At 47.1% G+C, this 25,777-nt stretch overlaps 3 protein-coding genes across 10 annotated transcripts in view; 2 read left to right on the forward strand and 1 right to left on the reverse strand.

The window, feature by feature from the left end:
* The first annotated feature begins 1,115 nt into the window (after positions 1-1,115).
* On the forward strand, positions 1,116-16,702 carry LOC131664962 (serine-rich adhesin for platelets). Of its 6 annotated transcripts, none has more exons than XM_058936492.1 (13): positions 1,116-1,649; positions 4,196-4,330; positions 4,835-5,030; positions 8,676-9,101; positions 9,797-10,015; positions 10,226-10,422; positions 10,841-11,018; positions 11,311-11,708; positions 11,838-12,087; positions 14,726-15,130; positions 15,209-15,297; positions 15,380-15,596; positions 15,673-16,702. In XM_058936492.1, the coding sequence occupies exons 2-13, from the start codon at positions 4,224-4,226 to the stop codon at positions 15,805-15,807; spliced, it is 2,817 nt and encodes a 938-aa protein (XP_058792475.1). In that variant the 5' UTR covers positions 1,116-1,649; positions 4,196-4,223; the 3' UTR covers positions 15,808-16,702. The 6 variants fall into 6 exon arrangements, with proteins under 6 accessions (XP_058792475.1, XP_058792476.1, XP_058792473.1 ...); XM_058936493.1 differs by having other exon boundaries at positions 15,215-15,297; XM_058936490.1 differs by having other exon boundaries at positions 14,726-15,297.
* Positions 16,703-18,025: 1,323 nt separating this feature from the next.
* LOC131664964 (CXXC motif containing zinc binding protein) lies at positions 18,026-19,242 on the reverse strand. The gene is made up of 2 exons (XM_058936497.1): positions 18,900-19,242; positions 18,026-18,574 (listed from the first exon to the last, which is right to left on the reverse strand). The coding sequence occupies exon 2, from the start codon at positions 18,563-18,565 to the stop codon at positions 18,077-18,079; it is 489 nt and encodes a 162-aa protein (XP_058792480.1). The 5' UTR covers positions 18,566-18,574; positions 18,900-19,242; the 3' UTR covers positions 18,026-18,076.
* A 1,102-nt stretch (positions 19,243-20,344) lies between these two features.
* Positions 20,345-25,777, forward strand: part of LOC131664960 (protein PALS1) — a 46,646-nt gene continuing 41,213 nt past the window's right edge. For 2 of the 3 annotated variants that reach the window (XM_058936468.1, XM_058936469.1), the window contains exons 1-2: positions 20,345-20,613; positions 21,954-22,386. In XM_058936468.1, coding sequence (XP_058792451.1) covers positions 22,299-22,386 — 88 coding nt within the window. In that variant the 5' untranslated portion in view covers positions 20,345-20,613; positions 21,954-22,298. The remainder of the gene's footprint in view (positions 20,614-21,953; positions 22,387-25,777) is intronic. The other variant, XM_058936480.1, reaches the window with a different exon arrangement.

Raw genomic sequence — 25,777 nt, forward strand, 5'->3', positions numbered from 1 at the left:
GATAGCTTTTTAGTAGTATTTATTTTTTCAAGTTTTTCATCTCGACGCTACGCTTGTTCAATCATCAATTGAACGTTATGGATTACTTTTTATAATTTTTACAAACTGTCACATCCCCGTTCATATTATTAATTTTTAAAGATTTCGATAGGTATCAAGACGATGTCTTTTTTCATCCAATCTATATTGATAAGCATTACATCAAGCAATCATTCCACTATTGGTTAGTATTAAATTGAAATTTGACAAGTGACGCTAGGCAGTAACGTTCCCAATCGTCCGATCAAATCAGTAATGAACAAATAAATATATTTTTTAATTAAAAAATATTTGCTTAATCGATTGATTGTTGTCGATGAATGCCTGCGATAAAAATGAGGAAATTGTTCGAAGGAGACGCCCAGGCAAAGAATCCAAATAAAAAGGATTGATAAAATATAAATCAAGCGTGTTACAGCGATAAGCTTCCAATCACTAAAGCCGTTTTCATTTCCTATTCCTTTGAGCTTTCACGATTACTCCTCCCTTCTGAAAATTTCCCCCTTCGAAAAGACGCCCCATCCTCTATTTTTTTCTTTCTTCTGGCCTTTCTTCTTTCTTTTCTCTAATGTTTGCATATTTACAATTCACGACGGCGACTCGTCGAAGTGATAAATGAACGTGTCAACGTCTATTATATGTGTTTCTTTTTTGTTTTTGTTCTTTTCGAACGGTGGCTTCTGTGATATTGTGATAGGGTGTTGGATAAGTTTGTCACGGAATTTCATTAATAGCCCAAGTTAGGAGGGGACGAGCGATGTTTCATGATGTGCCAGCGTCGCCGCCCCTTGAAACTTTGTTAAACCGCTCCTGCGGGCTTTTATTATTACACACGTGGTCATTTTTATCGCCGTGAGGCTTTGACCAACAGCTAGCTCTGCTCCGTGTTATAAACAATTGCATTGTTTATAGGGGCTACGACGCTACTCACGTCGTTATGTCACTCTTGGCTGTTTGCCGACGAGTAGCCGTGAAAACGTCGGTTTATAAGATGTGTTGATGCTTAGGCGTAATACATAATCGATGTGCCAACTGACATGACGTCGATGTTGTTGATTGGGCCAGCGGATGGCTCGCGGGGAGGTCTGGCAGTTGATTTCGTTCGGCCACGCGGCCGTACAATTGGGAGAAGAAAAAGAGGCTGTCCTCGCGGGCGCCCTCATCAATATATTCATGGAAAGTGTCGCGCGCCTCGTCGCGAGCCTCCGATAGCTCGGGGGAAAGTCAAAAAGTGGGCACGAAGCGACGACAACGCGCGACCGAGGAGAGCCAGCTGGAGCCAGTGCGCAAGTGCACGCGGGGGAATAGCAGTGCGTATAATCGCGCCACCCCGCGCTGTAATAGTATTGATGGCGTGCTACTTGCCGCGAAAGAGGGGAGAACGCGGAGCAGTGCACAACCCCCACCGACGACGGCGCCGACGGCGACGACGGCGACGACGCTGACGACGCTCGATCCTTGCAGTCGCGATTCCGCCGCCAGACTGGCAGTGCTTCGCGCGCGCACACGCGTCGCGACGTCGCTGCTACAGTGCTGTTGTTTGAGTGAGGAGCTGTGCGTCGGCGACGATAGGTGCCGAAGGACGAGCGAGTGCCGTCCGGGTGGAGAGGGTGAGTGCTCGCGCGATTCGGGGATGCGACGCGCGTGGGCTGCGCTTTTTTCGAGCTCAACTGGGCGCCCGTGCCAGCCACATCCTTTCCATCGGAGCAGCCGAGTCTCTCGTCGCGGTGCGCACGCCGAGTCACGCCGAGTCTCCGCGCGACATTTCCGGCCTCCGTCGGCGCTCCGAGCTTACGTCCTCTCCCGGAGAGTAGCTCGCACACGGGGAGAGAGCGTCATTTCGATGACGAACTTTTACAAGGCGTTCGATCGATTCTCCGGACTGTGCACGCGCTCGCTATGTCGACTATTCGCCCGACTGTGCGATTGCAGTAGCAATAGTTGGCTAGCATTGGGAATCGAAATAAACGAAGGCGTCAACATTTGCATGCTAATGCGATTTCCAACGTTGCGCAGCCGAGCAACGAAATGCCACGCGCCCCACGCGCCCCACGCGCCCCACGCGCACACACCGTACTCAACTACCGGATAGTACGTCGCTTGCAGTTACGGCATAAAAGGAGGTTACGTACGGCAGAAGCTTTGTATCAATTTGCGAATCCCCGTAAGGACAAAGAAAAGAACACTTTGTTATGCAGCGATATGTCGAGCGGATCGCTCGGATTTTACTTCTTCTTTATCGATAATATTGTATTTGCTTTTGGTGAGCAAATAGTACGAGATTACACGGATGTTATAGGCCGAGCTGATTACACCTAAGCCGCGCTATGATCGTCGATTGATTAGCAATCATGGTCTAATATAACGCACCGGCTTATGGATAGCTGTCCGCGTGTTTGTTTGACCAATTGACCTACAAATATTGGATATTTACCCTGATCGTCATACTACTGCACCTATCGATAAGTATATCGAGGCAAAAGCTCATAAGCTGAGAACCTCTGACCGCAAGCTTTGGCTGGCGCATTAAAAGTTGCCGCGCAAGTTCGCTGCGTTCTAGCGTCAATGTCAATAAAGCTTGTTGCCCAAATCGCAGCAGGTACCCATAGATACCTATCCGGCTAATAAAGCGGTTCGCAAAAAGAAAGCCGGCGCAAAGGAAAAAATGCAAACTACAGCTCGGAAAATGCGGAAGCTCTCGACTGCATCTCTCCGCCGCGCCGGGCCGTCTGCACGTATATATACGTCGGTGATTAAAAGGCGAGCGTGCAGAGAGAGAGAGAGAGAGACGGTGTTTGCTCGCGGTGGGTGCAATAGCAGCGCCAGCCAGCGTAGCTTTTTGGAATGTCGAGCAGAGGAGAATGAACAAGCAGCGACGGCAGCTCGTTGGAGCGCGGCTTAATTATCGAGGAAAGCTCCGCGGAGGCCCGATAATATTTATCACGACAAGAGAGAGAGAGTCTCGTCCGAGTCCCAACCCGCGCGCGCGCACCGTTCATTTTCTTTCGTTTTGCTGGGCTTGCGCGAACGGCAAAATGGAGACGCACGTTTGTGGGAGGAGATAACGATCGGTCTATTGATCACTAGCGGGCGGCAGCGATCGTTCATTGGAGGGCCGATCCGATTTTAACGAATTTCAATTAAGCCACTTATTCCAAATGTCGTTCCACACGTGCGGCATGTCGCGCGTCAACTTGAATCACGCTCAACTTGATTCGCATTAATGTTAACGTTGTTCGCTTGCATTTTCCATGGCCATTGAAGGGATCGCTTTGTGCCGTTGAATAAATTTTGCTACCTGCATATTTGCATTGATCCGACGAAATAATGCAGACTGAAAAGACTGGTGGCTTTGTCTCGGAAGTTATTGAAAAAATAGCATTCCTGATTGTTGTAAACGGAACTTAATTATCCAAAAGCTTTCCGCGTCGCTAGCAAGCAATCTCGACGGGTTTTGACACGTTGCCAGAAAGTTGCATCGATCTGTCGGTAATTTCTGCGTACGCACACTCGTGAATTGTCTGCACTCGCTGCTGAGGAGTGAGTTGCTCTCGTGTGGCATTGCTGCCAAAAAAAGCTGAAACAGTATGGCTGTTGCCAGCACAGCAGTTGGAGCTCTTATTGTTAAGTGTGCGAAATTTGCGCTCATTCGATTTGCACCTGTAATCAGCTTCGCTTCGTGATTGATCATCAAGTTTTTCCACTCACACTTTGTTCATCCTTACAGTTCAGCTACTATAGCAATTCCAAGATTTGTATTCGTAATCAATGCCGAGCTATCGGCCCAGGCATACATTATTCCAGCAGTCTCGTGTTCTTATTCATCGTCGATTGTCACGTTGCGGCTGAGAAATTATATTTTCGCCAGGCCCCAACCGCCCGGAGAACAATTTCAAGCTGATTCGCGGAGTAGAGAGCGCCGCGTTGGCCAAAAAGTTCGAATCGCCGAATCACCAGAGCCAGCAGAAGCACGAATGAATATCGAGTCGCGTCTTGGTTGTTTGGCTATCGTTACTATCGACTCTTCGTTGTCCAGTTTATTCCGTATGTCCGACGAGTCGACGTCCAAGCTCGCGCCTAAGATTGGCCAAAGCGACGAGAGACGAGGAGGCGAAGACGGGGAGTTGAACGTTGAGCTCGGTGCATGTGTTTGCAGGTTCAACGCCGATAGGACGGGCCGCGGTATGTGGGGCGGTGACTGGACTGGGCTCCTGCCAGCCAGGCCGAGACTGGCCTCCAACGACGTGCTGTCGACAGCAGCACCGCCTCCAGCTAGCACTCATCTGCGTGAGTATGTGCACCGCCGTGCTCCTTCTGTCAGTAAGCCCGGTTTGGAGAATTAGCTTCTCGCGTGATGCAGAACCATTTTTTTCGCGATGAGCGCTCCGCTCTTCGTTCGGCGAGGACGTTTGTCCATCGGGATGGATAAAACACAGGACGCGCATCGTGACAAATAATAATAAGATGCAAATTTTACGAACAGAGCTGCCGATGAAGCGCGTGGTGGGCGATGTAGACGCCTTCAAATATTTTCAGTAGTGAGTCTGTTGCTTAGGTCAGACGCGCTCATAGGCTTTAAGCTTGGCCTGACGAGCAAAGGTTAAATCGATGAAATGTTTGCTGATTGACAACGCGGACAGACGGCTCGGCACGGCCGGATTACAGGCGGCGCGACGGGTAATTCGCGTGATCCGCACGATTCGCATAGATGACGCGTTCGGGAAAGGAATTGTCTTGGTGCGCCTCTTGTCGGCGAACCGCTGGCCAGGTAAAAACAATATAATCAAATAAAAAGGGATGCCGTCGACGACTGCAGATGCCTAAAGGACGCTGGACGACGGCAAGAGAAAGGAAAAGCGATGTTCGGGGCGAAAATACGAAGTTGGCTGGATGCGCAATTGGCGCGCACCAGGAAGAAGCGCAAGGCCGCGGCGCCGCTGCAGGAACACCCGACCGCCCGAGCTTTCTTCTTCGAGCGTGATTTCAGCGAGGTGAGTGCCGCTACTTCTCCCTTTGTCTTTGAGATGGGCGCGTTCGCGATGCTCAGTGCCAACTAACTGCCGCGCGACGAGAATTCTCAAGCTCGTTATTTCGCGTAGACCCTGCAGCCTCTCTCCTTCACCCAGCAATCCGTCTTAGCTTGGACATGGCTGAACTCGTAACTCTGGAACGCTTGCTTTTTTTTTTTTGAACGACTTAACGCTTGGCTTGGAACAGTACACGGCAAGTTCTAATTATTCCCAATCGAGTGACCGGCCTTGTCGCTGGCTGCGCCCGCTCAGTGCATTTTCAAGTCCTTTTTAATGGGCAAAGTCGAACAACTGGTTATCGATGCGCTGTCACGTTCTGTGGCGTTGCAATTGTGTCGTGCGATCGCTACCGTTGCGAGTCCGAAGCAAGGCAAAACGCTGAAATTCATTGGCGTTTGATGAGCAAGCGCAGTCGCCTCTCGGATCAAGCTCGCGGCATCTCGGACGAGCAGTAAAAGACTCGGCTCCAAGGCACTTTCGAAAGGCCGAATTGGAAGCAGTCCAATCGATGCTTGCCCGCTGGAGCCACCGTAAAAACTTAGGCGCGCGCTCGCCTACAATGTCTTGTTGTTCGGCGCCTATTGGCACGAGACCTGGCCGACTCTGCATTGCTCGTTAACGCCGCAGCTGCAGCAAAGAGGCAACGGACGCGCGTAATGTCCGATCGGTTTAAAAAGTAGTCCAGTCCGGCAGACTTTCCCTGCTGGGATTTTCAGTGTTTAATCAGCGACGGCGAAAAGCCGGTTGGATGAACTCTCGCCTGCGGCTGCAGTATTTCTTGCTCGTTATATTGCCTCGTAAATGCCTTGGCGATTCTGTCGTGCTTTCGCGTGCTTCCGTGCTTTCGTGCTTCCGTGCTTCCGTGCTTTTGTGCTTCCGTGCTTCGTATAGTAACTATTGATACTTTTATTGCTGCCTGTGCGTCGCCTCTGCACAGCACGATCCTCCCTCTCCCTCGCGTCCGTTAAAAGAACTCTCGAATATGGTGCATCTCGTCAAACATCGATATCAATGTTCAACCTCGAAAAAGCTCCTTTCAATTCGTACTTTACAAGAATTGTAGCCGAGAGACTGAAAACGTTTTGCTAACAAATAAATTGTACTGACTTTTGGAAAACGTTTTGACTTGACTGTGTATTCTATAATCAAGTCAGAACTTGAAATAATACGATCAAGTAATCTTAATGCAATTACATTTATTTATAGGACATTTAAATTTATTAAACATCTTGAATAAGCATTACCAGCAATAAAGAAAATTTACTGTAAAAAATCTTTTAAATTAAATTTCTATATGAAAATAACTCTCGAAATGATAAGAGATGAAAAGCCAGTTAAAATAAGACATCTATTGATATGGAGATATCTTAGGTAAAGCTTGAAATCATATAGCAGTATATTAAATAATTAAAAAATTAAATAATTGTCAGGCGCATCTGATGGTCTTATTTATTTGAAAAAGAAGAATTAAGAAAAATTATGTTGGTGCGCGTCCAACAGCGAAAAATCCGTTGCGTTATTAGATTTGAAATAACTGCAAAATCGGTGAGCTAAACTACTAAATATTTTAGATTCTTTTGCCGAATACAAACAAGAGATAGCAGTATATACCAAAATACCCGTGCAATGTATGTTTGAAAAATTGTTCGGAACAAGCGCACTTACTCAGATGCGTAATGTTAACATCAGCTGGCCAACGAATAAGCATTGAAACTTAATTCATTCCGCAACAAACGAAAGCTCATGACGAACATCGTTGCGTATGTTGATGTGCGTATCTATTCAAGTCTTGCAGCACGCTTCACCAGATAAAATATTCAATGCAACCGCTCGAATAATAAACAAATCGTCGACGGAAAAAGAGGTTGCTTTCGTGAAAGAAAAAAAAAAAAAAAAAAGGCCGAAATTCCGTGACAAAGGGGCTTGCACACGCGATGACATGATTTTTAGCTCATACGCCGCTGATCTAGCTCGCGGCAGGGCGAGCGGCGAGATTCAGACCCCCGGGAGAGATGTTTGTCGTGTGCCTCGCATAGGGGAGTGGATTTTATGCCTCCTCAGCGCTCTACGACTTTATTTGCGACTCTCTCGCTCGATACGATCTCGATATTTTTCAATCGATCCTCGCTTTTCAATGCGTACCCGAAGCTACCCGGCTGTTCTATTGGGATCCGAAAAGTTAGCTTCAGCGCCTCAGACAAGGCTCGTAGAAAGCTTCTGCTTGTGTTAATATATATTTTTTTATAGAAGAGAGTACTTGAATTCATTCTGAAATCCATAAACATGCCTTACAAACTAGAACGCAAACAGTTACCAAGAAAAAGTAGAGTTGTTTGTTGTGTCAAAAATTGCAACTCGCGAGCCTACGTCAACATCCACTTGATATCTTCTTCACTTTACAACATTATTGCTGAATTATACGTAATGTTTAGCACCTTATTGAAAATAGGTATAAGATATTTCGCATACCCTGAAAGAATTTATTATAACGATCGCAGTGATTTAACCTAAGTAAAATTACTTATTGTTATTAAAACCGTTGACTATTATCAATTGATTATATGTACTTATCAGAATGTATTTACACAGCAGAGCGCTGTTATTTACATGAAAACTTCACTCAGAGCTTTGTCTCATGGCTTGCGATTTCTGCCGGTAAGGGCGCTGAAGCTAACTTTTCGGATCCCAATAAACGTCTTCTGAGGATCGATTGGCGAAGGAGCTTGCTCTTGTTTTTCCCTATAGCGCTAATATTCCAAGTGCGCGTATAGAATTTCAAATGCAGGTGTAATTTTCAACTTTACGTGGGAAACTTTCGAGTTGGGCAGCACTCAGGAGGGAAAAAATTGCCCGAGGTGCCAAATTGTTTCGGCGCACGTAACCCTATGGCAATTCGTGCCCATACGCTCGCACGCTAGGCGTATATATTTACGATGATTTGAATTTCGTCGAGAATAAAGCCTCGGAATATTTGCCTGCGGGCGCAGTTTCTATAGTGAGAAATGCGGATATGCTATTCGCGATTTCGTGGCTTACGCGTCGCCAATAAGAAAATCGAACAGATTGCGACAAAGTCGTTGACGAATCGTGTGCCTGACAGACGGCAAATGCCAAATAATACGTTTTTCATTGCCGAAGAAAAAGACACAATCTTGCAAATATCGAAATATTGGCTAGCTCCTAACAATTTTCGATGTTAGTGTATTAAATATACCAATTACAACTTACAAATGGCAAATGAGCAATAAGCCGCTGCTGAAGCCATTTTATTATTTAGCTCAATCAATTTATTTATGAATGCTAAAAAATCATTTATTTAAAATCAGATCATTAAAATACCCCTATTGTTTTATTTAAATTGTCATGGATGCTTTTGCAGAAGGATTCGTTTATTGATAAATAATTCCATCGATCACGTGAAGCGGTTATCGTGTAAAAGAGTCGATTTAGAGTATTCATACTTATACGAATGAGGTTGTCGTGCACTAGTAATTTGCTTCATTAGATGATCATATGTCTCGTTGAATTCAAATGTGACAATGCGAACGCTAAAAATAGAAAGCGATAACTGAACATTAAGAATGCCATTACTTGCATTGCTCGCAGATTTTTCCAGCGCTAGCGATATCGTCGTCGAGCTTCCGCCCGTACCAAACTAACTGCGGCCATCATGATCACTGCCCGAGGACGAGGATGAGGACGAGGACGACGATGACGACGACGACGACGACAAGCACGCAGCAGCAGCAGCCAAGCGGCAATAACAGCAAGAACAACGCCGGCAATCTGAAAGTCAAGGGAAACAGCGCGGTGAACCTCTCGTCCCCGGAAAGCGCCTACAGCACCGGCTACTCGACCGATGGGACCTCGCCGTGCGCGACCTACGCCCCGGAGTACTACATCAACGTCAGGTCTCAGAAGGTCGCGGATGCAAGCCGAAGCTGCCCGAAAGCGCCTCGAGGGGATATCGAACATGGCAGGACAGACGCTGGCAGACTCGACGAGGCGATCGACGAGCCGAACACCGAGGCGGTAAGAGATGCTCATTGACTCTCGGGCTCGAGCAGCGCCGCGATCAGACGCCCTCGCGAATCCGTTACGCCGGGCCCAGTGCAGTCGGAAGCTTGCATACCGACTTAACGACGCGGACTTTGCCATAGCTGTTGTTTCGCCAAGTTCCGGCTCGCCGGAGTAGGCCAGTTAGCTTTCACGTGAAAAAGAAGTTGCAGATACGAGCAGCCAACCTTGTGCACTGCTGATTCGCGAGTCCCATTGTGCGCTGTCTGCGGCTCGATAATGTTGCCGGCTCCGCTCGCGCATTGTCCCTTTTCGCCGACAGCAGACAGCAGCTAACTCGACTAAAGTGACTTTCAAGTTAATTGAAGCAAAGCTATTCTTTCACTTCTCTTTCTCTCTCTCTCTCTCTCGCTCTCTGCCTTTATTCTTCTCCTTTTCTAGTTAGCGAGTTTACAAGTCAAGAAACGGCCAAAATATCGATCTGCGAGAGCTGCCTATTGCAAATGAAATGCTATTAATAATTCATTCTTGGCTCGCTCCAAAGACCAAGCTGGCCGGGGTGACAATGGTCGAGCGTAGCTCGTTAGTGGAGGCTTTTTTCATCCAACTCTTTTCGCAATTCAGTGCCATTGTAAAACAGGCGTCGTTGTGTGGTTATCTTGGAGCGAGCACCAGTTGAGATGCGAATGCAACCTTTCGTGCTCCCACAGATGAGGGCACGCAACAGGGCCACGTACTCGCTGGCGCGTCGCCGTTATCCCGAGTACGAGCAGCAGTGGCGCAAGCCAGCGCCACCCCCGATGGCATGCAGCTCGCCGAAGATCCAGGGCGAGCACTTCGTCGCCCAAGACACTTGCCACAGTTCCGGCTACCCGATGCAGCTGTTCTCGCCGAGACGCATGCCTCTCGTCGCCACCACGTCGACTCAGGTAAGAGGGCTCTACGGAGCTTAGTTACGAAAGTACTGTCGAGCCTCAACGAGCTTAAAGGGCGACAGCGCCATTGCCGTCGCGCGCGCAACTACTCGAGAAGGTCATTGCCACTCCGATTCTGGTCTCGAATGCCTCGCAATTACCGCGCCAGTCGCGTCTTCTCTTGGCTTTTAACGAGCGGCAACTATGCTCGAACGACCGTCACAGGTGGTGCCAATGAGGACGTCGCAACGGCAGCGGCCAGCGGGCCGCGCAGGGGGACCGCGAGCGACGGATCCATGGCGCGCCAGCACCACTTGCGAGAACAGCGCCAGCAGCGCCGCAGGACCTTGGAGCAGGCAGCAGAGCAACGTCGGCCTCGAGTACGCTTGTCGACAGGAGAGCCTCAGCGTGGGACGCAGCCCGTACGTCAACTCCTTGCTTACCCGTCGCTTGGTCGGGTATCCAGTCGCGGCTAAACTTTGTCACTGCCGGTTTCAAGCCGACTTTTGGTATTTTCCAAAAGTCCCGTGCGCCGCGTCAGTTGCCAGCTGAATTTGAGCTGCGCCCGCGAAACGAACAGCATTGCCAGCTTCTGTCTCGACCGTAATGACCGTTGTTAGCCGTTATTAGCGATGAGCCAGACTCTGGAGTTTCTCGCGAGCTTGCAATTGAACTGGTGTATCTCTCGGTGCAACAGAAACCAAAGAAAACCACAAGCGCGCTTCATTGAGTCCCAATCCGATTAATACACGGCCGAGAGCGAATGGGAAGCCCCGTTAGAGCTGCACGCGTGCATGAATAGAGACAAGAGACGACCGAGCGAATGAACTTGACCGGCAGGGTTAACTGGTGTCCTCGTCAGCAACAGCAGCGAAACCATCAGCAACGTAGCAGCAGCACGAGCAGCTGCAGCAGTCGCAGTCGAAGCTGTAGCCTGAGCAGTAGCAGCAGCAGCAACAGCAGCAGCAACAGGCCAGCCAGTAGTCCTAGTAGCAGCGACGACATCACTCTGAACGAGGTACGAGCAAGCGCGCTCCTGCCGATTGCTAATAGCCTCCGTGAAAAAGTGAAAGAAGCGAGTCAAGCTTCACAAAGAAGCTTGCGGAAAGGCTTGGCCAGATTTTCATAGAGCTCTGCCGCGAGCACACGCCGAAAATCCTCTTTAAGCTCTTGAATCCGAGAGCGGCCCGAGAGTACGGTCGAGCAGCTGTCGGCATCGATTTCCACGCCGATTGCCGCGAAATAACCAGCGGATGCACTACTCGAACGCTCGTCCAGTCCAACTTTCTTTTCGTTCGTTTGCGACGCAGGTCATGGGCAAATACGACGACAACTATTTGTACGAGAAGGAGACCGACCTGATGTCGGAGCCTCGCGAGACGACCAACGGCGCGAGCTCGTCGGCGAACTTCTCCTCGGCGAGCGCCAGTGCTAGCAGCTTGGACCTGCAGCTCGAGTTCGCGGCTTACGGCGAGCCGCGGCGAAGGAGTCGCAGCAGCAGCAGGTCCAGCTCGCGCAACCGGCTCGGCTACACGACCACGACGACGACGACCACGACGACGAGTCGGCCGCGTCGCAGTCGACGACACAGCCAGCGCAGACGCTTGGACGGTCGTGAGAGTGCCAACGACGATAGCGTGGCCGATCAATTGGACGAGAAGGAGCACCGGGAGGAGCTCGAGTTACTGCAAGAGGCGCTTAGTCGCAGGTGAGTCGCCCTTCCATTGCTCCCTCCCCGCGATTTCCTCCCGCGAATGTCGGCAATGATACGCCTCTTCGCCAATCTAAAAACACTGCAAAAAGCGCAAAATTATCAACCGGTGACGCCGGCAAGCAGATTGAAGAAGAACAGCAGCGAGTCTTCGGCGCAAACGTCGCGGGCGTTGCTGGAAAGGCTGCTGATGAAGAACTCGAGCGCCGCTGGCGAAGCGGTCGCAGGCGGCGGTAGGCGCGCCTGGTCCTCGGCGATGCGACCTGCAGCAGCGAGTCGCAGCGTTGGCGGGACGCCCATCTGCTCGAGGAGACGGACGAGCCCGAGACCAGCGCTATTGTCGCCGTTGACGTTCAGCCGACAGCTGTGTCCTGCGGTAAGTTTGCCTCTTTTCCCATTGATTTTTCTACTTCCGGCCGAATTCTTCAAATTCCGCTGTCTGACGCTCGATTGGCAGTCTCAGCGCGACTCAAACCATTGCAGTGAAATATGCCTTCGAAATATGCTTTGCTACTTTTAAAAGCTATCGCATTGAATTGTCATTTTTGGAGCTAAGACAAGGCTGCAAATTAAGTTGTCAAAATCAATTGTTTCAAATCTGATTCTATTGCTGCGCATTAATTTTCAATTATCTAAGAGCAATTTCTATCAACTCTTCGAGATGGAATCTATTTTTGCATTTCTATCCAATACTCTGGTTCAGTTGGACCACGCAGCTCTTTTGCTGCTTGTCGATTCTCAATTCGTCAAAATAAATTCCTCGCTATGGATATTTTATCCAAATCTAAGCTTAGTATAGATTTTATTATCTCTGAAAAAGTCGCCTTGTATCACCATATTGAACATGCCAAATACAATTCGTCTTCTATTTTCTAAAGAAAACGGATAAACTAGAAAATGACTTTAATATTTCAAAAATTATCGTTTTTGCAACGCAAATTTTGAAGAAAAATTCGTGAACAATTTACGAAACATACGAAGATTCTCTGGATTAACCATCATATTTCAGTCCGCGGCGTATTGCTGATTAAAATATTTAGGGCGTAACGGAGTTTAAAATTTGTTGGCAATTAAGAAAGACTCCAAAAAATGTGATCCATGAGAGGATCGAACACGCGATCACCGCGTTATTGACTGAGTTTCTAATTTTTTTTAATTGTTCGTTTATTCGTGAAAATATGTGTATATCGGCATTTTGTAAATGGTATGCTGAATAATGCACTACAGTGGTATACTTATATTCTATAGATCGCATGGTCACTTATTCTTAGAACGCTCGCAATCATGCTATTGTAATAGAATTATGATTATTAAATAGACTTATTTTATTGAATATCGTAAAGATAGCGTCTTTATCTTGTCTCGTGCTTTTAGTAGTTCGGTAATTTGGTAGTTCGGGCGTAAACTTTACGCGAGACAAAAATCTACTTTTTCGCGCTAGTTGGTAATATACTACTTTCGCGTTCTATTTTGTCATCAGTTTTCATTGAAAATTCTCTGGTCCGTGTTTATACATACATTGAACACATCTATATTCAAGCTGACAATTATTCGCTGTGTTGCCAGAACGTTGCCAGTTGGTGCAGATTGTATAATGAATTTTCTCTAGCTTATTAAATCTTATCACACTATTTAATAATAACTTTAAGCTTGTTAATTCGTTGCTTGGGCTTACATCAGCATCAATTTCAACTAAAAAAGAGTAACCGTTTGTTACTTTTAATGGAAATTGGTGTCGTAAAATCCTCAACGTGATGACGTAACAGGTCCTTTACTGTTAAAGAGCGGGCGTTTTTGCAATTACCAGCGTTCGGTTAGCTTGAGATCTTAAGAAACGAGTGTATTTGTAATAATAACCGCATGTATATTTTCCATAGATTGAATTTATTTTATTGATACCGTTACTACCCTGCCTTATCAAATCTCACATTGTTTTGCAATTTTCTTTCGACCAAAACCATTCTTCAGACTACAAATAGACAGATTTCTCAAACGTTCCGCCAGAGAAAAAAAATTACGTGCGTTTCCTGGTACACGCAATATTTTCCAAGATATTGGGCAAATAACTTCATAAACGCTGCGAAATGGGCGCTTTTCAAGCCACTAAAACTACTACGACTTGCTATTGCAATTCGTAATTTCACGCAAACACACGTATACAACGTACAAAACTCAATTTTTGCAGGATACTCTCACGCAAACATATAAAATTGTTAATTGCACAACTCGCCATAATTAAAATCCGACAATTTCAATGTATCACCTATGCGCCCGGACACTCACCGCTTGACAAGCATACGTATACTCGGTTCGGCTTTCTTGCGTACAGTCGCGTACAATCATACGCAGCGAAACTTTTGACAAACGACTCGCAAACATTTCATCCGTTTTGTTGCGGAATGATCAGCATGTCTGCGACGTTCACGAAAGCAATTGACTTCCGTTCGCTTGCTTATTTGACAACTATGTATGCGAGGTTGCCTTACGCTATCATTCTTCTTCTTAGCTCCTTAACATATTTCAGTTGGCATTGTTCGTAATTAATCACTGATTTATTAGCGTGAATAAGCAGATCTCCTTCATCGTGTTGGTTGAAGATCGATTCATTCTAACTTTGCGCAACAGCGCCGGTTCCATTCTCTGCGAGGTCAACATCGCTAAGATCCTGCTGAAATACTTGTCTTTATCCAGCGCGAGCGTCTCGTTGCACGTTCTATACGAGCTGTACGCGCGGCCGTTGTCACGGGACTCGGCACGGCGCTCTAACCAACCGAGCTAATGGGCCGATGCTATTGTCGATGTCCGAATTCGCTACAACAAATAAAATTAAAAAAAAGTTAGCACTTGCGTTATAATGAGGCTCGTCGTGATTCGAGCAAATTATTAAGAAAGATTTTGCACAAAAGAAAGGTGGCTCTCGGTGTGGGTAAAGCAGGAATCTGCGAGCTCGTTAGTTGGAGCGCCATCGCGGGCAAATTCAAAACCTTTTCCCAATCGCACGCCATTGTACCCAGGAATCGACAAGTTCGATGAAACATATGTCGGCCTCGGAAATGGCGCTAATCGAGGCCGACAAGGAAGCCGATCTGAAATACGAGCAGCTGATCATGGAAGCCGAACGAATGTTGATCAACGTTCAACAGCAACTACAACGCGACGAATCGTCGGCGAGCACTAGCCGTCGCGATTCGACAGTTTCGGTAACCGTGGACCATTCGCCTTCGCGCTTGCCACGAGTGCTCTATCACCAGCAGCAGAACTGCATAATTGCGCCTAACAAACGCGTGGAGCTGATCAAGAATGCCGAACTGAATATCGAATTGGCACTATCGAAGAGCCGAAATTCGCAGCCAGAGTTGTCGTGCGGCAGCATCAAGGATCTACTGGGTCATTCCAGTCCCAAGAGATTGTTACAGCAGGTGATCGTGCTTACGAAAGCAAACCGAAAGCAGCCGATTGTCGATTGGTCGTTGACCTTTGTTTCCGCGATGTTTCAGCAACAGAAGAAAATGATCGAGCCAATGGTGCAATCGGTGGTGATGTCGACGCTTGGCCAAACCACAGACAACGATCGCACGGGCTGGCCGTAAGTAACTCTGACAGAAGCCTCAACCACCTTGGCGCTCGAGCCGAAAGTAACGATGAGTCGCGGCTTTGGGATTCGACAGATCAATGGAGTGCAGTGCAGTCGCCGAGCCAGCAAGGCCGTCGTCGACAGCTCCAGGCGACGAGGCGGAGCACCGCTCGTGCCCGCAAAGCGAGCCACTGAGACGCAAAGTATACGATGCCCGCGACGACAGCAGCCGGCTGCTGCTGCAGCGTCAAGCTGCCAGCAACACTTGGCTGCGCAATTCCGATAGCGATTGCGCCCACGACCAGTCGCAGGTACGCGCCTGCACACAGAGATGCAGCTTCAAAGAGAAGGGTGGCCGAGAACAACAATGACGACTCTGCTTTACAGATGCAATCGTACTCGGCAGCCTCTTCCTGCTCGCAGCTTCGCAAGCAGATGCTGTTGGAAACGCTACAGAGCCTGAAGCAAAGCTTAGAGGATCAGTCGGCGGCGCTGAAGCTAAATTGCTTGCGGCCGCTCTAAAGCGAGACACCAACAGCAGAGCATCGTCTTCCGCGAGCGAACGACCAGCCGCAAACCTCAAAATGCCAAGAGCGACACTGCTGTCGTAAAATTCTCGCTCACTTCTCTTCCTACATAGGCTGCCTTGGAGCTATTTTATATAATAAACTTGTGTGCATGATGATGATCTCTGTGCGAGTGCTCGACGACGTATGCATACTCTGTACGACAATTTTACGCTTAGGATCAACTATTATCGAGCTCAATCGGACCCTTGTACGATTCGCGAATACCTAGTAGTGTTGAGTAGGGTTTAGGGTCCACATCTGTGGGTTTGCCATTGAAAAGTCCTCGAGTTGTTGTGATACCAATTGGAATATCCATTACGGTGCTGAGATGTAACAATATGCTTTTTTCCTTTAACGTAGATCTCAAAAAAGCAACTTTACACAGTTATTCCGTTTCCGTCCCTGCATCAGCCACCAGTCATGCTAACAATAGTCGGATAGAGATTTTCATTGAATCGCTGTTGGAAAAAATTTTCCTGTAAAACTGTTGCACACAGTTATTTGCAGTTTAAAATAATTTATAAACTTCAGATTTTAGACACGCATAACAGTTATTAACAGTTTTTTTCTGTTAGTAACAGTTGTATACAGTTATTAATAACTATAAACAATTTTGCAAATGCACCTTTTTTATTATAAAGAAATTTGCCATTAAACAGTTATAAACAGTTTTCAAATCAATTTCAAAAATATAAATAATTGTGTACAACTCTAATAAACAGTTAGTTCTGATATGATAATTAAGATAATTAAGAATTATTTTAAACACTTATATATTGTTATTATCATTTAATTTTTTTGCTTATAAGTACTTATTTCGTGTCCAGTATTGGCAAATTAATAATTATAATTAACTGTAAATAATAGTTACTAATTTTTTGTTCAATAGGTAATTGGTGATAACTGTTATTTGGAGTTATTTATAGATATTTGCATCTATTATTTCTTGAAATTAATTTGTTTTGGTGAATAAAAATGCAAATAACCGTTAGTAACTTAAAAAAACTGCAATAATATAACAATGACAGTTTTTTAACAGAAAAAAACTTCTTATAATTGTTATATATGTGCAAAATATGACGTTAATAAATGGTTATAAATTGTAAATAATTGTTAGCAAATATTACTAACTGATGATTTATATTTATTATAATTTTATGTGTAAATTGTTTCCGACAGGGTTATCTATGGTACTTGACACTATTATATTGACTGAGTGGATTTGCGACGGGCTCCGGACTACTTGAATTAGATCCGACCAACATTAGATTAGACGTGTTCACTAGTATTACTCTTAATTACTCTTAAATACACGGTGAAATAAAGGTTCGATCAATCATGCGCAAGCTTCCTTTTCTAATCTAGTTTTTTAATGACTCGTCGTTAGATTGCGATGCAAGACGCATTTCTGTCGTCTCTAAAAATTGACGTTTTGTAACGAGCTTGCAAATTGAAAGTTGTAAGTTTTCGGCCATATCAGCAGAGAAAAGCCAATTTTCAGTTTTCAATAAATCCCAAACTATTAAACTGTACGACTAAATATAAAATATTTTATCGGTAGGTTAGTTCGTTATATACAAAATATACATATCCACCAAACGAAAACTATTACATAGCGTTGTAGGAATCTTAACTAATAACCATGAAGAAAAACTTACTATAGAGAAAGCGCAAGTTAGAAATTGTAGAATCGTTCGATTTTCTAAATCATAGGGAAAGAAAAACATAATTCCATTAATCATTGAAACAAGTTTTTAGATAGCGTTCGAAGACTTTTCTCCGCTGGTATTTTTTAAGATTTAAAAAACTCATTTTAACAGTAACATTCTCGTACAGAGTCTCTCAGACGCGTCTTCATCAAAGTCTGAATAATTGGTGGACCGAGACTGCATAAGTCTTTTATGGCAAAACTTTCGTACTCACTGATAAGTACACAGTGGCGCGGCGGCGACAGCGTCATAAAATAAAACGCGACGCAATTTTATAACGTGCAATAAGGTTACTTATAGATTGTTCTACAATACAATAATAAACGTTTTCTTATTATACCCATTAAAATAATTCTTTGGCTTCCTTTCACACACGTACATATGCAAGCACGCACGCACGCACACACACACGCACGCACACAAAATCACAAATAGACATTTTTTTTGATTAAAATATAAAAATTCATATATTCTGTATAATACAGTATAAGTATACATACAATAGTCTAATATCTATTTAACCCTTAAAAAGTTATGCTGTATTTCATAAACACCGACAGGTTGGTTAGTTTTATCACAGTAATCGGCCCACTCTCCTTCGCTTAGGTCCACATCATTGAAGGTTTGCCCATTGTCAGCAGCTTTAATAACCCAGCCCTCTCTGGCTGAAAATTCCTTAGGCTCCAAGCCTCTGCAATCCAGTACCACAACAGTTTTGAATTCAGTGCAAGAATCAGCATTGATGCCAGCAATTGTTTCAGGTATGATACTCAAAGAGTTCTCTCGAGCACAAAGTTTGCACTTGTTGACAAAATGATTGACTGCGCTACCTCTCACTGCTGGAGTCTCTTCTGAGAGAGATACGTAGTTCCATTTTGAAGACACTTCTCCACAATTGTTGCAGCCAAATTTCATGTACCAACGGAAATCTGGGCTAGCTGATGAAGTTAGGCTTTCTACATTCTCCAGGTTAGCTTTCAGTTGAAGAGCTATTTTCACCATATTGCTAATCTAAATAATCAAGATTTTATTAATTTATTAACTAAAGATTCTAGAGCTTGTTTCAAGATGATTTTATTATAAGCATTTATTTTGATTATTTTGCAATTGAATCATCAAAGTATTGATTGGCACTAAGTTGATATTAAATGGTTTGTTTCCAGTACTTATTGACACAACATTAATTGTTTTTTTTAGAAATAAATGAACAGAACCCCGGTTAGGACGGAAATCCGCAAGATCTAGAAAGTATTACAAGCTCATGTAAATAAAAGCTCCGATTCATATTCGACGCATAAAACTTACGAGCTATTCTATTGATTGCAGAAAAACTTACGAGATCTATTCAGTCTTTCGTAAAAATGCGTTTTCAGTTACCTAGATGCTTCAATTTTATTTATTACAGGTAAACAAAAAACATCTCAGCTGACTAGTGTTTAGGCGCCATTGATTTGCAAAGAGGAACGTTGAAAGTGAAACATACTGCCACATATATATATATATGTGTTATCGATCGTGGGAACTTGCGGAATGGACAAGGAATGCGCTGGAATCGTAGATTTAAATTTGCTCTATACAAGACAGTTTATTTGATCAAATATTCGTTATTTAATGAATGATATTTATTTTGCAAATATGATTCTTTGTTCTTAAAAATTATAAGAAAATATAAATAGGAAAAATAAAAAATTACGTAGAATATTAATAATTGTAAAATTGAACTGTAAATTTGTAAAAATACTTGAGTATAAAGAAAAGGCAGTCGAAGCTACAAATGGTCAGCCATTAAAATTATCGTCACAGATCGATGGTGTACCATGTAAGAGATGTAAAAGCTGTAAAATCGGAACGTACAGGCAAGTCGCTTTTGTCGGTCAATTTTTCAAAGAGAATGCTGAGACTCGGTTGACGCAATAAAAGAACGCCCGAGGGCTTCATTAGAAAAGATTGTCTGGGCGTTAAGACGAGCAACAAGTAACAATAAAGGCGCCGTTGACGAGGTGCGAAGACTGGACTTGAGCGCCTCGAGTACTGTCAATTATAAAGGCCGGCTGTTCAAGTACGCGCTCGTCATTAGTGCCTTCTCTCTGTCTCTGCCGATAATAGGCACGACTGAAACGAAGACGGACATGTGGCGGCTCGTCCGTGAAAGCAAAACAGCAGGAGAAAACAACCCGCACAAAGAAATGGCAAGAAAGGGGCATGTCCTGCAGCGGGCCAGCTCGTGCGAGAGTCGCGTATATGGAAGGGAGGCGCGCGCGCACAGCATCCTCAATATTGATCTGCGCTCGGCGACCCAGAGGATCTTGCTGTCGCGGCCACGCCGGCCGAGTTTGGCTGTGTGCATGCGCGCGCCTTCCTCGACCGCGCTGGCTTCCCGCGAGGTATTTTACGTCGAACGCGCCACGACGCTCAACGACCGAACGGATTTTCCGGATTACCGATTGCCTCGCTCGGTCGACCATTCGGTTCACTGTTCCTAGCGCAGGCGTGAAATGGCTTTGATCGCCCACTCAGCTGGGTGCATCCTAGCCGGCTACCAGTCGCTCCTCGAACCCTCTTCGGTCGATCCTCGCTTGCAGCTGCCACTGCTGGGCTTCTCAATTGGCACTTGGCACCGAAGCTGTCCGAGGAGAATTGCGCGAGGCCGCATTGGCGGCGCCAATGCCAAGGAAGAAGCGAAAGAAACTCGTCCGCGCCAGCCGGCGCCTGGCAAATTCAAACTCCGAGAGCGCAAGCTCCAGCAAGCCGCGGACGTAATCTACCCGCGCGCGGCTCGGCGTCGGAGCGTCGGGGGTAGACTACGCGCGGATCTTTCATCCGAGGGCTCCCAGCTGGGGGAGCAGCGTCGTCGTGAGCCTGCCCGTTCTTAGTCGACGAGTGTGCGTGTCCGCGCGGACATGTCGCGGCGCGTCGTCGCAGTCCCGACAGCGCCGTGAGCCAGTCGAACGAGTCGCGTAACCTCGAAAAGATAGGCCAGTGACGAGCGACGAGCGACGAGCGACGAGCGACGAGCGACGAGCAGGCCGAGGGGTTGCCCGCTCGAGCAAGTAAGTCACACCCAAGTGTTCATCCGTGGGAGCTCGTTCCGAGAAACAGGGTGTGGGTTGGCTCGCGGGCGCGCCTCGCCGTTGCCAGCCGTCGCGAACACCAGTCGGACTGCAGTTTGCATTCGCCAGGCCCCCGCTTGCGCTGCCTCTCTCGCGTGAGTCAGGGCTCTTTTTGCGCGCGTATCGATCTGATAAGGACTGTCGTGTTTCTGCTGCTCGGCTGAACTGACTCGACAATCCTGCGAGCCGCTCGTATGCTTCCGTGGAGGTTAAAGTCGAACGCGTACGCGCGCCCGATCGCCAAATCAATCGAATATCGCCTTGCACGAGCGCCAGGCGAGCGAGCGCAGGCTGAGCGCGACATCCAGCTCCGCGAATACGAGCTACGCCTGTTTTCGTCTCGGCTCGCTCGTCTGTTGCGCTTGACAACTGCGGAGCCAAGAGAGGGCGAACCGTGGCACGGACGTGTGACGTTCTCGCGGACTTGCAACGCCAGTTTTGCGCCGAGTGGGCGCCTAAAACAACGAAGCGAAAATCGCACCTTCGCTGTCGAACGACCAAGGCGATTAGAACGTTGCCCGCGTGAATGAAGACTCGTAAAAGCCGCCGCCGAGTGACACGAGAGGCGAAGGGAGTGGAAACAACAATCCGCAGGATGCTTGGAACTGGATTAACGGTAGAAAAGTTATATGATTGGATAGGGCTGCTGGCGCGCATCTTGACGAGGCCAGCTGGTATCCCAGGTGCCATTTGCCCAGCATTGTCGCGCGCACCGTGAAAATTTGCAGACGGATCGCGTACTTTATTCTTTCGCGTGGTTGGCCGAGGAGGCGCTGACGAGGTCGAAGCACGCACCCGTCTGAATCTCCGAACGGCAATCTCGATAACGCTCGTGCGATCTCACCCTTCGGCCGCGTTAACGGCAAGCCTTGGTAGAATCAAGGCGGATTATTGCCGTCCGCGAAATCCAATTTCCTCGCATTAGAATACAAACTGCCAGCCGAGTTAGAACACCTTGACTCGATAATGTTGCCAATGCAGCTGACAATGTCAACGCACACACGCTGATCTCCTGATTCGGTTTGGCGCTTTGCTTCCAGCCGAAACTGCTTACTGACTGTTTGGTGAGAGAAAATAAAGAGAAACAAGTCTTGGCTCACGAGTCGGACATCGAGCCGAGCGTCGCGCTATTCGCGCCTTGTTTCGCATGAACGCGCATTTCCAAGACAGCGCAAGACAATCATACTTTGCCTGTGCGTTTCTTTGACAAATCCGCTGGATCCTCGCAAGCGAATATGGTCTAATTTGTGCAATGAAATGATAAATGTGCTTGGTCGCAGGACAAGAAGAGGAATGGAATCGAGCAGGCCGAGAGCCCCGGAACAGCCGCCGCGCGTTCGCGCCTGGCCGACGTCGTGGCGGATAATCGACTGGTCGCCGGGGTTCCAGCTGCAATCCTCGCACTAGGCGCTGGCGAACAATGTAGAAGGTCAACGTCGGGCCCTCACGTGGGCTGGCCGGCCGCCCGTGAACACGTGCGCTTTCCGTCGACAACAGTGGTGCGACAGTGCTTAAACGGACAGAAAAAGGATGAGGCGACGCAGACGATGACCGCGCGGACGGAAGTCCAGCAGTGACGACTCGGTCTTGCTCTCTTCGACTCGACTTGTAGCGCGCTTGTCAAGATGCGACGACAAGCCAGCGATCCGGCGATGGACCTCAGCGGCTACATTATCGTTCTCATGAACGTCAGTGGCAAGATGAAGCTTTACGGTGAGTCGATTTCATTGAACAGTCGAGGTGCTTGGCCCGGCGCGGCAAGTGCAAATGGACTGCGCCGCGATGCTTTTCGCGGAGAACAAGTAAGTTCGCTCGACGGCGAAAGTAGAATGTACGCCGCCTATGCTATGGCATGGCTGTGAAAGCAGCCTGACTTTCGCGGAGACTTATCAGACTCTTCTGTCGTCGACCGCGAAAAGGAGCGTAAAGGAGCGCGCGTCTATTGTTGGGAAGACGTCCTCGGCGGTGCGCGTTCGACGCCCCGGCCCGCGGTAATCAAAACTTGGCCTCTACGCCAGCCACCTCCACGATTTGATTGGCGTCTGATTTTTCCTCGCTATGACGCGCTCGGCCCACACCACCCCCAATTATTCATATCTACCCTCGCTAAGTTTCCATTCGAATTGTCAGCGCTAGATCGCATGCTCGCAGCTGCGTCAAATCGTAATTGCGATTTTCAATCATCATCCGTGTTCATCATTTCTGCTCGAAACAAAGTTGCTGCATCCGGTTCTCGGCCAACTTGTTCTTTCGACAAAATTAGCTTTACCGTTGTACGCTGCATCGTTGCGCCCTAGTCCCTGGGCTGCCTCAATTTGCCACAAGTTCCTTTTGTACAAGCTCGGAAAAGCCTTCTCCTCTGTTTTCGCACTCGATGCTCGGTGTCGCCACACCGAGAAGCCTGCACGTGGCCGCCTTGCAACGTTTATTTGATTTACAATAACGCTTAAAGTTTGGAAAGTCTCGCGCTCGCGCTATTTCATTAATTTGACGCGTTTGGCCCGTTTCCACCGCTTCCACCGTTTCCAACTTGGCGACAATCGAAACGTGACGCCTCGATCGAGATTCAAACTCGATTGTGTTTCTTTTTTAATTTGGAGCAACAGCACCCGATAAGATGTCCAGCCAAGCGTGTAAATAGGTTAACGCAATCACAATGTAATTGTTTAGCCATAGTCGAGCCGGCGGGCAGGGAATCGACCTCGTGCTCATTAACGTATTGACGGAAGACTGGCTTGACTAATAGCTTGCAAGTCGACGATATTAGATCGCTCGACGAAAATGCATAGCCTCGTTATTGACCGTCCGATCGACTTGGCAGCTCAAGGCAAATCTTATTGCTGGATTACTCGAGGAGCTAGGCCAGCTGGCGCCGCGATCGAGGCCCCTTTTCGGCGACCATGTGCACGCCGGACGACCCGCCGCGAGCACGCGCTGCACGGAAAGCTCTAAAGATACAATGCGTCGCGCTGATAATCGAAGGTCTGGCGCTCTCTATTTTTACATTCAATGAATATCGCGCGAGTCTTTCGTCGTCATCGTCGTCGTCATCGTCATCCGAAAGAAGGCGCAAACTTTCCGAGAGCCAGAGAGAAAGAGAGCGAGAGGAATCCTCCGGCCATCGCGCGAGCTGCCAGCTACACACCCTTTAAGGATTAGTGCCGAGTCGGCGAGGCGTATCGAGAGCTCGCGCCCTTCCTCGCACCCTTCCTCCCTTTTCGCTGCTGCATGGCCTCCTTTACTTTCCCGCTCGCCACCGTCGCGCAGCGCGCTGTGCACAGAAATCAAACCGAGAGCCCCTTTCCTTCGGCGCTCATCGGCTCATCGCGCTGCCACCTTCTCGCCGGCTGCAGCTCTTTCGAGGCGTTGCTCTGCGCCGAGTGCCTCGAGTGGACAGGCCCACTCGACAATTTCGCGCTCGTTCGAGAGCATCGACGAGCTGTTGTTTTGCTCGAGGCACCCTTGGCAAACGGATGCTCGTGTCTCTTCTTTGCTGGCATCGAGCATATTTCAAAAATACACGCATCAGCCGAGTGATGGTTAATATAGCGCGGCTCGCGGAGGCAAATTCCGGCATCAGAAAGGCCGACCTCGCGATCCTGTTCGCGCGCCTGCTCGCCAGTTTTGTGGCTTTGCGCCTGACCATAGCGTGCGGTGTTACTACTGAGGCTTGGCTTTTCATGACCCTTATCTCTTTTTGCGAAAAACCTTGTTCGCTGATTTTCTCTCTTTCGTTTTAGATATACAATGAGACACTATATAAATATACATCCCTTTATGAGCGCTCAGCCAAAGTTCGAACGTTGAACCCTCCTCCTCCTTTTTTCTCTGCTTATCGTTTCGACTGTTAGACGACATAATAGATGCGTTTGTTTCTCATCCTCTTGTTATACTCGGCGTGCTTCGAAAAATTATATACGATGGCAGTTTCAGTTTCACCAGCTACGTGAAAATTATCAAGACTTTGTTCGTCGGCTTTGGTAATGAGCATCGTCCAAGATATTTGAAGCACAACTGAAAAGAATAAAATCTTCAATTTATTCTTATGCACAGATGCTTTATTTGAAGCGGCTCACGGTATTGTGTCAACTTAGAGAGGGTCATGCTGGCTATTTGATTCTTTACGTAAGCACTGCGCTTTGATCTAGCCGCTGACTTGGGCTTGCGGCGCACCAAGCTGACTCGAGCTTTCGAGCATCCTAGCCATTCGGGACATCAGGCTTACGAAACATCGCTCCTTTGTATTCAATTGGGCTTGGCAGAAAAAAAAATCCATCAACTCGAGGAAACTTAGTTTCGTTCACGTTGCAAGCGCTAACCAGTGTGTACAAGTCATTAACCATCAATATAGTGTCAAATCCTACGATATTTTCTTTGGATACCTGTGTAAGCGCTTGTGTAAGATCTTGTGTAAGTAAAGTGCAATAATTTTTCCGTGGATCGTTTCATTGAATTTTACTGGACAGGTCGCCTTAATTTCGCTCTCGAATGAAAAACTTGTCCCTTTTTTTTGCAATTCGTCGAGATTCCACCAGAGCATCCGGAGCGTTCTAGTATTTGCTCGCTCTCGAGAATGCTCTCTCTACATAAAATTTTATCGGCGCGGAATGAGAAAATTTCTAAGATAAGTCGAAAGTATGGAGCCTTTGCGTGCGCGAGTGCGTGCGCGCACGCACCAACACCACAAAGTGTTACTTCTATTCGCGGCCTTTTTTTCACTCTCTTCCTATTCTTTTACTCTTTAAGTTAGCGAGTATTTGCATTCTTTACCACAAGAAGAATGGAGCGTGAAAATAATGAGACGCTCTCTCTCTCTCTCTCTCTCTCTCTCTCTCTCTCTCTTCTCATTGGTAAGCGTAAGCTCGAATATTTTTTTTCTTCTTCCGGAGTTGAAAAAAGGCTTTTTCTTGTAAACTGAACTCATTCTTTTTCTCGCTATCTCTGACTTTTTTAATTGTACTCTAGCGCAAAAACTTTTGATTGGTATTTCGTTAAAAATTCAAAGACACGTTGGGCAAAAAAGTGCTTCAAGTGGTTTTAAATTGCGTTATCAGAATTGTAAATGACGGGAAGGAAAGTTTGTCGAAAAGCCACATGGCTGAAT

The sequence above is a fragment of the Phymastichus coffea genome, unplaced genomic scaffold (assembly GCF_024137745.1).
Source record: "Phymastichus coffea isolate CEN01 unplaced genomic scaffold, Cenicafe_Pcof_1.1 PCOF00047, whole genome shotgun sequence".
Lineage (NCBI taxonomy): Eukaryota > Metazoa > Arthropoda > Insecta > Hymenoptera > Eulophidae > Phymastichus > Phymastichus coffea.

Coding starts and splice junctions, on each gene's coding strand:
- LOC131664962 (XM_058936490.1), top strand. CDS start 4,224: ATGTGGGGCGGTGACTGGACTGGGCTCCTGCCAGCCAGGCCGAGACTG. Junction 12,088..14,725: donor GCCGACAGCTGTGTCCTGCG/GTAAGTTTGCCT, acceptor CATTGTACCCAG/GAATCGACAAGTTCGATGAA. Junction 15,298..15,379: donor AACGATCGCACGGGCTGGCC/GTAAGTAACTCT, acceptor GGGATTCGACAG/ATCAATGGAGTGCAGTGCAG.
- LOC131664964 (XM_058936497.1), bottom strand. CDS start 18,565: ATGGTGAAAATAGCTCTTCAACTGAAAGCTAACCTGGAGAATGTAGAA.